The 14,866-nt window shown below is 36.9% G+C and overlaps 2 protein-coding genes across 7 annotated transcripts; one reads left to right on the top strand and one right to left on the bottom strand.

The window, feature by feature from the left end:
- Positions 1-321: 321 nt before the first annotated feature.
- Positions 322-9,507, bottom strand: LOC104099496 (NADH--cytochrome b5 reductase 1). Of its 6 annotated transcripts, none has more exons than XM_009606517.4 (11): positions 9,395-9,507; positions 9,241-9,276; positions 8,932-9,057; positions 6,273-6,414; positions 6,066-6,156; positions 5,879-5,956; positions 5,180-5,260; positions 4,923-5,012; positions 3,601-3,666; positions 863-949; positions 322-772 (listed from the first exon to the last, which is right to left on the bottom strand). In XM_009606517.4, exons 3-11 carry the CDS (start codon positions 9,038-9,040, stop codon positions 680-682), a joined length of 837 nt encoding a protein of 278 aa, XP_009604812.1. In that variant the 5' UTR covers positions 9,041-9,057; positions 9,241-9,276; positions 9,395-9,507; the 3' UTR covers positions 322-679. The 6 variants fall into 6 exon arrangements, with proteins under 6 accessions (XP_009604812.1, XP_009604806.1, XP_009604816.1 ...); XM_009606511.4 differs by having other exon boundaries at positions 8,932-9,062; XM_009606521.4 differs by having other exon boundaries at positions 8,932-9,062; positions 9,399-9,486.
- Positions 9,508-11,970: 2,463 nt separating this feature from the next.
- Positions 11,971-13,912, top strand: LOC138904344 (uncharacterized). Its single transcript, XM_070192844.1, has 2 exons — positions 11,971-12,466; positions 13,221-13,912. The coding sequence occupies exons 1-2, from the start codon at positions 11,971-11,973 to the stop codon at positions 13,910-13,912; spliced, it is 1,188 nt and encodes a 395-aa protein (XP_070048945.1).
- The last annotated feature ends 954 nt before the right edge of the window (positions 13,913-14,866 follow it).

Raw genomic sequence — 14,866 nt, forward strand, 5'->3', positions numbered from 1 at the left:
GAACAGATCGAAGTTCATCGATTCCATGGCTTTGAGAAATCGAGCTATGCAAGGAGAAATTGACAATGAAAACCCTAGAATTTAGGAGAGGAAATCGGACTCGTTTATTACGCTGAGAATTTACATTGTCAAAATGAGTCTCTGTTATTCTACAGTGTTCTCTTCATTTATATACAAACAACTAATTAAGTAATACATGGGCTAAAGTGCAAGATTGTGAAACTTTGTGTTGGGTCATGGAGTGGGCTGCCCGGTGCTTGGGCCTGGACTATATTGCAGTGTTGGACTGCTTAACATGTACAAAGTATAATGATTTTCCAGTTACAAAACAAATTAAAGTGACTTTCATAAATAATTTCTATTAGTTCAAAATGGACCCTTTCTCTCTGCATTTAACAGCTTGAAGGATAATAAACAAGACAGCAATCAGTTGTGTTGCTTTGTTGTTACTGCACCTTGAAAATGAACAGACAACAGAATTACAGAGAGGACATATCTACTCAAGGATGAGATGTTATTCAAATTCGAAAGTAGAGTCGCTTTGCTGAAACTCTGTTAAGCAGACCTATAATAACCCATTATAAGCAAAACAAAATATCTTTTCCCAGACTAATGTAACCCCTTTCGAGTTGAGGTTAATTTCAATGCAGGGATAAAAATTAAAACAAAAGAGAAGAAGCTAGAATTGGAATTGCATCTCCGGGGCATATCCAAGGGCTTCAAGATGAGCAGCCATAGCTTTGTTCATCGGTGGTGGACCACACCTCAGTATCTGCACGTTTAACATGAAATCAGAGCTCGAAAGAAACGTATGATACTAGAATCGGTAGGTTTTAGCAACTTGGGAGATACAATGTAATACCTTAATGTCAGCTGCAGGTGCAGGGCAATGAGTCTGGATCATTTCCTCGGAAACAAATCCAACACCACCACTCCATACTTCTGGAGGCTATTGATATATTAAGAGAACTATTAGATTAGATCATTTAATTCAATTTCATAGGATGTACAAACAGGTCTACTTGCAAGAGAAATATACCTTTAACAAGGAGCAATTCGGAAAGACACTAAAGAAGAAAGAAATCACCTTCACTAAAAGCTCAATATTTTTATCTTTTTCCCTAAGAAGCAAGCTCAACTTTTTTATTTTTGGTTTTGTGTGTGCGTGGGGGGGGGGGGGGGGGGGGTTCCTAAGGAGCTTCTACCATATATCTTACAGGTAGAGGTATGGCATTTCCCCAACTATCCTACAACCTGTTTGTCACCTTTTACCTGATTCTTTTAGCATACTACCATATCGACATTGAACCCTATCTTGTTTGGAACACCAAAACCAGAAAGTTAAAGAGAAAAAGAAAATTACTGTTGGTTGAAAGTTCTTATAATAATTTAAGTAGATCGATTGAAAAATGTTGTTAGCATCGCTCAGTTGAAGAGTTCATTGAATATAACAAGTTAAATATGTTACACTTCCTTAATGAGACATAAGAATAAAGTTAAAGTGCCTCCACTGGTCGAGATTTTAAGTACAACTTTTCGAACCAGTCATGTTAGATCAAATTGTCATTTTTGTTTCTACAAAATCAGTAAAGAGATGCACGAAAATAATTTGACAGTTTTGGAGATTTTAAAAATATCACTACAAACTACAGTAATTGAACTAGCTATCACAATACACACATGTCAGAGAAGAAAATTTTGCATGATCTACAGAACAGTCAATTTATTTTTGTTTGTGATGGAAATCTTTAGCAGAATGCTTTTAAAAGCAGAAAAGTTAGGGTGGATTAGAGGATTGAAAATTAGAAAAAGTGAGGGGGAAGAACTGTATGTCTCACACATACTCTATGCTGATGATACATTGATATTATGTGAAGCTGAAAAAGAGCAACTCTTACACCTTAGAGGAGTACTACTAGCTTTTGAAGCTGTCTCAGGATTGAAAGTGAACTTGGCAAAGAGTAATGTGTTTAGTATTAATGCCGAGCATTGTATTGATGATCTGGCAGATGTTTTGGGTTGTAAAGTGGAGCAGCTACCATCCACCTATCTGGGCCTACCACTTGGAGCAAAAATGAATGATGCAAAGATGTGGCAGGGGGTCTTGGATAGATGTAGCAGTAAACTGGTGTCATGGAAAAGACAATATTTATCTCTTGGTGGTAGGCTTACACTGGTCAATAGTGTGATGGATGGTATACCTACTTAGCTAATGTCTCTCTTTAAAATGCCAACATCAGTGGAGAAAAAATTGAATACTATGAGGAATAAATTTTTGTAGGAAGGTAATAATGATAACAAGAAATTTCACTTGGTCAAATGGCAGGAGGTGATGAAAGAAAAGAAAGGAGGGGGATTAGGAGTGAGGAATCTAAAGATGCATAACAAAAGTCTTTTATTAAATGGCTATGGAGATATAATTATGATGGGAATAGATTATGGAAAAAGGTGATAGATGCCAAGTATGGCATGAAGGACATGTGGGCTCGTTCAATTCAATCTTCTTCAAAAGGGGGAGTTTGGAGCACAATTAGTAATCTTTGGAATGAATATAGTCAGTTTGTGAAACTGAAACTTGGAAATGGTAATAATACCCTGTTTTGGTCTGATATGTGGTTGGAAAATGGAAGTCTTAGATCGAAGTTTCCTGGTCTATATAGCTGCTCTATTAACAAAAATGGAAGAGTGTCAGACTTCTATTCAAGCACTGGCTGGCAGATAATCTTCAGGAGGGGCCTCAATGACTGGAAAGTTGATGAATTTTCCCAATTGATGCTGTTATTGGATAATGTTAGATTGGAGGAAAACTGGAGAGACTCATTAATCTGGGCAGCAAGTAATGATGGTATTTTCACAGTCAGTAGATGTTATAGCTTGTTACAAAAACAACAAGGGCTTTATCAGTCAAATTGGCCATGGAAAGCAAAATGGAAGTCAAAATCACCTATTAAAGTAGCCTGCTTTGGTTGGATTGCAGCAAAGGGAGCTTTTCTAACTCAGGAGAACTTGCAGAAGAGAGGTTTTGCTCTAAGTAATCGGTGTTACATGTGCGAAGAAGAGGCAGAAACAGTCGACCATCTAATCATCCATTGTAAAGTGGTAAAGCAGTGCTGGGAGCTCTTCCTAAATATATATGATGTCAAGTGGGCAATGCCTTCCAGTGTAAAGAGTTTGTTGGAGACATGGCAACAACAAAAAGTGGCAAAGAGTCAACAGATAGTATGGAGAACAATCCCTCTATGTGTGTTCTGGACAATATGGTTGGAAAGAAACAGGATTTGCTTTGAAGGGGAAAGGCAGCATGTATCCAGGATTAAAAACAGATGCTTAGTAAACTTGTATTTCTGGTGTAAAAGACATGTAACGGAAAATATGGAACAATATATGAATTTTCTAGAGGAGCTAGGAGGAATGTAGTTGCTTTGTTGTATTAGTTTGGATGTTTGTAATTTTGTACCATCTTGGTACCTTTTAATAAAATCTTACCTTATCAAAAAAAAATAAAGAACAGTCAATTAAACAAAATCATAATTAGTATAGGCATAAGGAGAAAAAAGCCTATAGGCACCTCATATTACAAATAAAAAATATAGAACTAACCTGATTCAAAACGTAATAAGCTTTGAAACGGTCAGGATAGTTAGCAGCAAGGCCCTCCAACTCTTCCTGCAGGCCAAGTAAGAGAAATTAAGGTGCGGACACTCAGTAGTTTCAAGCTATATGCCTTTCCATAGAAAAATAATACTACGCTTGATCTTAGCCAAAAGGTCAAGAAAGGTAACCCCCAGAAATAAATACTGATTAGCACAATATATATATATATATATATATATATATATATATATATATTCATTAATACTTTTATTTTATTTTGGCATGATAATGATATGAGATGAGCTTAAAGAAGGAAGTAAGGATTCATATTGCCGACCCCAATTTGTTTGGGACTGAGGCGTAGCTGTTGTTGTCTAACCATTATGCAGGAATGGGCATATTAACATTGAGCTTGAGACACATATCTACTCCCTGGGTTCCCCAAATAGTTCCTTAAAAAATAGAACTTTGGCATCCCCCGTGTAACCAGAAAAGTTGATAATGCATTTAGAAAAGGATCATCACATAAAAGGATCACCATGCAGGTAAAGTTCAATAACGAATTGGGAGAAGGGGGAAAGTAATAAAGACTAGACTGTGAAAGTGCAAATGAGTTTAACACTTCTAAGCAGTCAAACGCTGTATAACATAACTACAGATTTTTATGAGAAGGTAACATTTATAACATAACTACAGATTACTTAGACATGATCCATACATGTGGGAATGTATTTCTTTAAAATGATTTACTTTTATAAGTAAAGGTGAAGTCAATCTGAACGGAGCAACCCCAGAAGGAAGGAATAACTTTTACTAATACAACAAAAATAGGCCAAGAAGAAAGGTTGGATACTCTAGAGAAGGTACTTATCTATAGAAAAACGAAAACTTTAGAATAAAACTCAAATGCTTTACAACTTCAGCACAACTCACTGTAACTTGATTTTATGTGTTTCTTAAGTCAAAGATGCTCTAAGCCATTTTATAACTTGAACTACCTAACAAAACACAGTTGCCACTCGAATTTCAAAAATAAAAATCAGACATTATTTTCCCCCTCATCTCTAAAGCACAGTTCAGCAAAGGGCTAAAATAAGCACATATTTTACAGATCAAGCACCCTGCACCTTTTAACTCAAATAGGAAAATCCACCCAAAATAAAAAGGGAAAATTCAAAATGAGATGAACAATAAGCCTACTATTCAATACATTTTAATTGCAGCAACTATAACAGGAGACCAGTCAAGGGCATAGTTAAAATTCGTTCAAACATTCAAGTAACATGTACGAACTTCAATTGAATGACATAAAGATAAAAAATATGTACCTTTAGAAGAATATCTTCATAAGTAACATTAGCATATATTAGGTGCACCTTCGTCTTGTCCGTAGGATTTTCAAGAATAGCCCTAGCAACCTGGCCAGAAACAGAAAGAAGTAGTAACCTATATCAAACTCGAAATCTTTTGGTCCACTACATTCTTTATCACAAAAGTGAAAGACAAACTATTTGATTAAAGCAGAAAAGTAACCATAATTAACCAGAAAAAGGAATGGAATAACACATCAACCAACGGAACAAACCTGGAACATTGGGGTAATGCCAGAGCCTCCGGCAAGCATACCAAATGCTCTTACTTGGCCAGGCTGGTACTTGAAACGGCCCTATTTATGAACGGACATTGATGTGTCAGTCCTCAAAAGATAAAGCTCTTCATTTTAGCATCGAGAATCCAATACCAACTGAAATTAAGCAAAGTTGGATTTCTCCTCCATCTAAATTTCAGATATGGAAGAAGAAAAACCATAACACACAGAATGGTGAAATTTGGCAAGATATCTTTCTTTTTTTTATAACCGCGGTGTCCGGGCCAGCTTGCGCACCTCGACTAATTCTACGGGGTACTTGCTACTTCTACCAGCAACCCGTACCGGATAACTCTATCCGCCAAGGCTTGAATAGATGGGGAGAAATCACCTAGTATTTTTTGAAAAATTGGCATGATATCGTTTTTAAAATTAGTTGAAGTCTGGAAAAATATCTAACCAAGCAATACGCCAAAAGAATAACTTATTGGATACATCACGAGAATGCGACATTTTTCTCTTTAATTCTTCTATTTCATTTTCTAGGTCGTCTGGATAGTAATTCAAAAGTTTAACAAACTTGAAATTGCTGAAAAGGAGAAACAAACTAAAGAGACATAGCTACTCTTCTGAGACAAGAACAGATGACCAATAAGTAACACCGCAGAAATATCTCATAAGCAAAACGAAAACTACCTTGGGTCCCTTCACTGCCATATAATCACCAACACGCATTTCCCGGAAATGATGAGACATCCTTCCTTGGGGATACATCTGTGCATTCATAAAATACAGACCATCAAAATCAACAATATGTTATAGAAAAATGCCGATACAGATATAATAATGCAAGAACAAAATAAACATACTACCGAAGTTTTACCTTTATAACTAATTCAAAATGTCCAATGTCAGAGTCCAAAGTAGTTGGCGTGTATGGTTTAACAACCTCTTCACCTTGACTATCTTTGCCCCTGATTGATTGAGCATGAAGTAAGTAACCAAATGTTTTCTAAATATCAATAGCAGAAATTGATTGTAACAAAGACCAAAGACCACTGGCTTGCGAGAAAAGTTCAATCAAACGAACCTGCAACTAATGTGTTGTCCAATGGGTAGGCCCAACACAGAAGTGGGTGTTGGAAGTTCAAATTTGAATTTTGCCACATTATGGCTAAGTTGTGTGCGCTTAACAAGCTTAAATTCCTTGAATTCTTCAGGATCTAAACATACTGTTAAGACAACATAATACCATCAGTCAGTATAACCAAGATCAAAAGCATAGCCAAAAGTAAGACAGGGCACAGATTCATTAGTGACTTGAGAAAGTAAACTAAATCAGCACATTTCCTAACCTCTTAAGACTAAGATAAATCACACAGAATCCACTTGTTCTATAGCATTTGAAAATTTTAACTTGATTAGATAAGTTGGAGTACTCGGAGCGACATCAAGATTTTGGGTACTGTAGACGCATACGAGAGGGGGAGGTTATAGGGGCTATGCGCAGGATGAGTAGGGGTAAAGCGATCGGGCCGGACGAGATCCCGGTGGAATTTTGGAAGAGCGTGGGTAAGGCGGGCTTGGAATGGCTTTCTAGGTTGTTTAACGTCATTTTTAGGACGAAAAAGATGTCTGAAGAGTAGAGGCGAAGTACGATGATTCCGTTGTACAAGAACAAGGGGATGTCCAAAACTGCAACAACTATAGGGGTATCAAGTTGTTAAGCCATACGATGAAAGTGTGGGAGAGGGTGATCGAAGGGAGGATGAGGAGGAGTGTGTCCATTTCCAAGAACCAGTTTGGTTTCATGCCGGGACGGTCGACTACTGAGGCCATTCACTTAGTGAGGAGATTGATGGAGCAGTATAGGGCGACGAAGGACTTGCATATGGTGTTCATTGACCTAGAGAAAGCCTATGACAAAGTCCCGAGAGAGGTTCTATGGAGATATTTGGAGGCTAAAGGAGTGCATGTAGCATATATTAGAGTGATTCAGGACATGTATGATGGAGCTAAGATACGAGTTAGGACAACAGGAAGAGACTCTGAATACTTTCCGGTTGAGATGGAGTTGTATCAGGGATCAGCACTTAGCCCGTTTTTGTTTTCCTTGGCAATGGATGCATTGACGCGACACATTCAAGTAGAGGTGCATTGGTGCTTGTTATTTACGAATGACATAATCCTGATTGATGAGACGCGAGGTGGTGTTAACGAGAGGCTGGAGGTCTGGAGACAATACTCTGGAGTCTAAGGATTTCAAGTTGAGCAGGACCAAGACAAAATACTTGGAGTGCAAGTTTAGCGGTGTTACCCAGGAGGCGGACGGGTATGTGAGGCTTGATACGCAAGTGATTCCCAGGAGAGAGAGAGTTTCAAGTATTTGGGTCCATAATTCAGAAGGATGAGGAGATTAATGAGGATATCACACCGTACCGGAGCAGGGTGGAGGAAATGGAGGCTCGCTTCCGGTGTCTTGTGCGATAAGAATGTGCCGTTGAGACTTAAGGATCAGTTCTACAAGGTAGTGGTTAGACCGACTATGTTGTATGTTGGCCAGTCAAGAACTCCCATGTCCAGCAGATGAAAGTAGCTAAAATGAGGATGTTGAGATGGATGTGTGGGCATACTAGGTTGGATAGAATTAGGAATGAAGTTATTCAGGATAAGGTGGTAGTGGCCCCTGTGAAGGAAAAGATGTGTGAGGCGAGGTTGAGATGGTTCGGGCATGTTAAAGAAGAAGCACATATGCCCCAGTCAGGAGGTGTGAGAGGTTAGCCTTGGGGGTAAGAGGAGGGGTAGAGGTAGGCCAAAGAAGTCTTGGGGAGAGATGATCAGGCGGGACATGGCGCAACTTGAGCTAACCGAGGACATGACCCTGTATTTGGAGGTTGAAGATTAGGGTAGAAGGTTAGTAGGTAGTCGTGCGTTTCCCTTTGTCTTCCCTAGTTCGATAGTATTAGTGTTAGTACGGTACCCTTTTATCCCTAGTCTGCTATTATCGCATTTCTTGTTATGTTATTACCTGCCATCGGTACTTCCGTAGTTTGCTAGCAGTACTTCGTTCATATTCTCGTTTGCTACCTTGGATTTAGTTCTCTAAATATATTGTCTTGCTATTACTTGTTATCGGCACTTCTTTCATATTCTTTGTTGCTATCTCCGATTTAGTTTTCTAATTATATTGTCTTGCTATTACTTGCTATCAAGACTTCTTTCACCTTCTTTAGCCGAGGGTCTATCGGAAACAGTCTTTTTGCCCTTCCAAAGAGGGGATAAGACTGCGTACATCCTACCTCCACATACCCCACTTGTGGGATTACACTAGGTTGTTGTTGTTGTTGATTAGATAAATGAATAACCACAATGGAAGATATAGCTTGTTACAGAGGAGCAGGCGCACCCACTGAATTCCTCTTGAACTATTTATGTAAAACTGACAATTTCTTAGTACACACACACAAACACCAAGTGCAAACCAATTGCCACAAAATAGTAGCTATAACAACGACAACAATTATGACTCAGTCCCAAATAAGTAGTGGTCGGCTATTGGATCTTCACTGACCGTGGTTATCCAATTAAATTCGTATCATGCGCCATGAATTAGTAGCTATGCGATTACTAATTTAAGACCATAAAACTTCTTTCTCCTAAATAATAAGCATGCATAAGCGTAATTAACAGTTTTCTTATTTTTTATTACACTATGCTATAATAGCAGGTAACTAAGTTAAAAATCAGACCTTTAGACTTCTTAGAAGAGAAGTAAAAATAGGCAGTAGCACCAGCAGCAACAACAGCAACAGCAACCCCAACAATCAATTGAGCTTCAGGTCTTTCCAGAAACTCCATTTCAAGAGGAAAAAAACCTGATCTTTAGACAAATAGTAAAGAAAAAAAGGATCAATTAGTACTAAATAGTACATCAGTCACTGCTCAACTGACATTTCAAATTCCAATAAAGGAACCCCATTTCAAAACATACTGAATCTTGATGTAAAAAGAAAAAAGCAAGGGGGTTTGAATCAATTAGCAAAATGGGAAATTCTTACCAGAAAAGAGGAATCTTGAATTACAGTGAGATGGAGCTGTAGTTAAAATGAAAAAAATTAGAAATAAAAGAACAGACAACAAGAGTAGATCATAGTAGTAAGAAGAAGTAGGTGAAGACGAGATGTGGGATCTTTAGGTATTGGTTGTTCTCACCTACCACTGCCACTGTCCCCAACCTTCAGCCGTCGCCCCTTGTTTTCTCATCAAACCAGTGTCCCATTGATTTTATTCAGTGTATATATTTGATATTTACTCCAACAATTTCAAGTTTGACTAGGCACCAATTATTTAGTAAGAAGATAGAAATGTATTTTTACTCAAATATGATATTGTTATGACTATAAAATAAAAGTATAAAATTAAATTATTTTTAAATATAAAAAGATATTTTTTTTTAGAACAGACTAAATAAAAGTAGAAATTCTAGTAGTTCAATTGATTGGTTATTTAAACTTTCGCTTTGCATGGTTTGATTCCCCTTGTAACCCTCTCTTTCATTTCTCCTTTCGTTAAAAGAATTTAAAAATAAATAAATATATATTGTTATTTGTTATTTTATTTGTTAATAATAAAGATAAAACATAGAATTTAAGAACTCAATGAAAAACCTTGAAGTAAAATCTGTTAGTATATGTTTAATAAGTTATTTAGATATCTACATTTAGGGTGTGTTTGGTATGAGTATTTTTTAATTTTCTCATGTTTGGTTGGATTAAATATTTTAGAAAAAAAAAAAATCTCATGAACTCGTTGGAGGAAAATATTTTCCCTATCAAAAGAATGAAAACAATTTCCAAAATTCTTTCTTCAACTTTTCCCACCATATTCTCCATCCCCACACACACCCATAACCCACCCCACCCCTACCCCTACCCCATCATACCTAACAACAAAAAAGTACTTTCTTTTCATGTAGAAAAAGTATTTTTTTTTATTTCAACAAAATGATGTAGTATCTTTCATTTCAACAAAAAAAGTATTTTCTTTTCATGATGTAGAAAAAGTATTTTTTTTTATTTCAACAAAAAAGTACTTTGTTTTCATGATGTAGAAAAAATATTTTCATGTATTTCAACAAAATGAGTATTTTCTTTCTATAATGTAAAAAAAGTATTTTCTCTCATTTTAACGAAATGAGTACTTTTTCATGTTGTAGAAAGAATACTTTTTTTTCAACCAAAAAAATAATATTTTTTTTTTAGTTATGTAGCACAAATTTTAACGTTTTTTTGCGTGAAAGCAAAAGTTCAACTAAAAAACTTTTTTACCGAGTACTGAAAAGGAGTATCATTTACTTTTGGGCTTCCGATTTTTAGATTTTTTTTTATAGACTTTTCTGACGAACAAGATTGCAAAAACTTCTATTTTAGAAGGTCTTTGGAGATTAATGGATTCCAGATGTGGCTTGAAATGTGGACTCCTGATTTTAGGCCAGACCATGATTCTTCTATTGTCCCACTATGGGTTTTGCTACCTCAACTTCCTTTTCACTGCCACACATGGTATTATGTTAAGCAGATTTGGGAACCGGTGGGAAAACCTTTATCTATGAATGTTGCCACTTTTGGCAGAACTATACCTAGTACAACCAAGGTGAGAGTTGAGATTGATCTCACAAAACCACAGTTAACTAGTGTTTATGTAGGCCACGAAGAGGACACAAATCCTTTGAAGGGATTTACTCAGAATATTGAAAATGAACATGTCCCAAAATATTGTAAGACATTCTCTAGTCCAATGTAGAGCTGCAATTAAGAAAAAACATCAGGGGAAAAAAGAAGATATGACTAAAGTTGAGCAGACTCAAGTGAGCAAGCAATCTGGTGAGGAAAATGAGCAAACTAATATGATCTCTAAAAAGAAGGATGACCAGCCTGATAACAATAAACATGAAAATGAAAGAAAGAGTTAAAAGGAAACATAGAAGACAAAGAATTGCAATTTCAAAAAAAAAAATAAGAACGGGAAAAACTAGGTAAATGAACATCTACAGCATCACGTGGAGGATATTACACTAATATCCGGAACTAAAGCTATAAAATCAAATGACAACATTGACAAGGATAAGACTAAGTGAAATGATTTCCAGCAACAATCGGATGAAAAAGTTGGGCAAACCTCAGGAGTTGATGCTACAAAGGTATTAATCGATAAGGTTAATCCAGAATTGGGGTCAATAATAGATAAAGGCAAGTTCATTGAGGGAATCAGCAATTCTGGTACCAGTGCTCAGGGAGGTCAAACCAACAGTATAATGATTACATGCCAGGAATCAAATGATCAACAAATCGCTTGTGATCCTAAGAGGTCGTCAATCAATATCCATAATTCTTTTCAGATTTTGGATGAAGAACAAGAAGAGCAAAACCAAAGCTCTAAGATTGAAACTCAACATAAACAGTCTCAAATCTTAGAGATTAATTCTGAAGGGACCAAGAAAGATACCAACACCAGTACTCATGTGAACCAAGACAGTAAAGAAGGAGATCAAAAAATACAGAATACTGACAATTCAAAGGAAGATGATGCTACTGCTCATCAATTAGGCAAAACTTTTTCTCCACCACCAGATCTGAAACTACATGATGTAGTCATCCAATAAGTCCAGGAAGTGATAGAAAGGAAATGATTGTCCCCAAGAGGAGCAAAAATCCCAAACAAACGCACCAAGAAATCTGCTACTGTACCTAATACTAGAGGCAGAGGTAGAGGAGCCAAAAAAATTTCTAATGGGTGTCAAGTCTAAGGGAGCTTTCCAAAGACTTAAAAAGCTTATCAAGAGACACAAGGTTACCTGTATTGCTCTTCATGAACCTTTTGTAGACAAAACAAAGTTGAATCATTACAGAAGTAAACTTGGCTTTCCAAATGCGATTGCAAATAGTAATGGGAAAATCTGGATTTTCTGGGATAATGATTACACCTGCAATGTCATTAGCAACAAAAAACAACAGATTACTATGGAAGTCAATCACAGTATGATGCAGATTCCTTTCTGGATTACTATTGTGTATGCAAAAACCAATACAAGAAGAAGAAAGAACCTTTGGAAATCTATCAACAATACGAGTAACCATATCAATGGACCATGGTCTATTGAAGGTGATTTCAATGTGATCATGGATGCTAATGAGAAAAAAGGTGGCAGAATTCATAGACTTAGTAAGATTATGGATTTTATCAAATGTATGAAAGATTGTGATATGGCAGATGCTGGCTACACAGGTAACAATTATACCTGGACTAATTGAATGAGGAATGGCAATAAAATTCTTCAGAGATTAGATAGAATTTTCTATAATGATCAATGGTTCTGTTAGCTCCGTTAGGTGATTTTGGGTTTAGGGGCGTGTCCGGATTGTGGTTTGGAGGTTAGATTTTTGAAATTTTGGGCCGGTAGTGAAATTTTTGATATCGGGATCATTTTTCAATTTTAAAAGTTGGAGTAGGTCCGTAAAGTTGATTATGACTTATGCGCAAAATTTGAGGCCAATCGGATGTGGTTTGATAGGTTTTGGCATCGGTTGTAGAATTTTGAAGTTTTAAGTTCTTTAAGTTTGAATTGGAGGGTGATTCGTGATTTTTGCGTTGTTGGATGTGATTTGAGAGCTCAACTAAGTTCGTATGGTATTTTAGGATTGGTTGGTATGTTTGGTCGAGGTCCCGGGGGCCTCGGGCGAGTTTCAGACGCCCAACGGATGCGATCGCGTGGGATGATCCGCGATCGCGTAGGCTTATCTAGGTAGAGGATGGAATTTTTCTTCACGTTTGCGGACATGGGCATGCGAACGTGTAGTAATGTGAGGTGGTGCTTCGCAAACGCAGAGACAAGGTCGCGATCGCGTAGGGTTAAGTGTACCAAAGCTGGACCACGCGCTTTGCTCATCGCGAACGCGTGCGGATATTCGCGACCGCGTGAGTAGGGGAGACAGAGCATCGCGTTCGCGTGGTGTTTTACGCCATCGTGCTATCTTTCCAGTGGCTACTGTCACACACTTGCCCAGAACATGGTCTGATCATAGTGTTCTGCTTTATCAGTACACCAAGTCTGATCCTCCTCTTATCAAGTACTTTAGATTCTTAAATTTCTGGCTGGATCAACCTGATTTCGATCATGTTGTTAAAGATTGCTGGGAAACTCAAGTACAAGGCAATGTTATGTATACTCTACGTCAGAAACTCAAAAAACTCACTCATTGTCTTGGCAAATGGTCTAAAGAAAGTATTGACAATGTATTTGACAAGGTAGAAGAACGTGAGAAGAAGGTTAAAGATCTAGAGATTAAATATGAGCAAGATGACTGTGCCAGTAATAGGATCAATCTTTATTTAGCATATGCTCAACAAATCAAGTGGATGAATATGCAAGATTCTATTCTTAGACAGAAAGCCAACATCAAATGGGAAGAAGAAAGTGATAGCAACTCCAAATATTTTCATAGCGTCATCAGACAGAAGAGGAAAAGATCTTTTCTGCACATAATCAAAAATGAGCATGGTCAATGGATTCAAGGGAATGAGAAAATTGTAGAATGTGCTATCTCACATTTCAATAACCTTTTTTCACAAACTTATCAGAATAATGACATGGATTTTCTCAAAAGGATTGACAGTACCATCACTTGGGAGGACAATCTAGCTCTTCTACAACTTCCTTCTGACTTCCAATGAGGAAGTTAAAATAGCTGTCTTTGAGCTTCATCCTGATAGTGCAGCTAGTCCGGATGAATTCAATGACAGATTTTTCCAAGCTTGTTGGCATATTGTTGTTGATGATGTGCGTGCTATGGTTAAGGACTTCTTTGGTGGTAACAATCTGACAAAAAATTTTACTCATACTTTTCTAGTACTTATTCCTAAGGTTGAATCTCCTTATATATTTTCTCAACTTAGGCCTATTAGTCTAAGTAATTTTTCCAATAAAATTATATCCAATAGATTAACTGATTTACTCCCTAGAATTATTTCTGAAAATCAAACTGGTTTTATCAAAGGAAGGCTAATCACTGAAAATATTCTCTTAACCCAAGAAATTATCCAGGGTATTAAACGCAAAAATAGAGGGGGCAATATGGTTATGAAACTAGACATGGCTAAAGCCTATGACAAAGTTTCTTGGTTTTTTCTCACTTCTGTTCTGAAGAGTATGAGATTTGCTGAATCTTTCATTGATATGATTCATAGATTGCTCTCTAATGTTTGGTATTCTGTTCTTATTAATGGCACTATATTTGGTTTCTTTCCCTCTTCTAGAGGTCTTAAACAGGGAGACCCCCTTTCCCCTAGCCTTTTTGTTATTGCAGCTGAGGCCCTAACCAAAGCCATTAATCGCCTTCATAATAAGGGTAAGTATATTGGTTATTCTATGAATAACAGAGGTCCTAGGATCAATCACCTTGCTTATGCAGACGACTTATTGATATTCACTTCTGGAGATAAATACTCCATGAAGCAGGTAATGGAAACTTTAAGGAGATACGAAGAATCTTCAGGTCAGGAGATCAACAAGGATAAAAGCTTCTACATAGCCTCCAATTATATTCATGATAGTAGACATAATATGATTTATCAAATATTTAGGTTGTCCAATCTATTCTGGAAGAAAGAAAATTTATTACTATGCAG

The sequence above is a fragment of the Nicotiana tomentosiformis genome, chromosome 2 (assembly GCF_000390325.3).
Source record: "Nicotiana tomentosiformis chromosome 2, ASM39032v3, whole genome shotgun sequence".
Taxonomy (NCBI): Eukaryota; Viridiplantae; Streptophyta; class Magnoliopsida; order Solanales; family Solanaceae; genus Nicotiana; species Nicotiana tomentosiformis.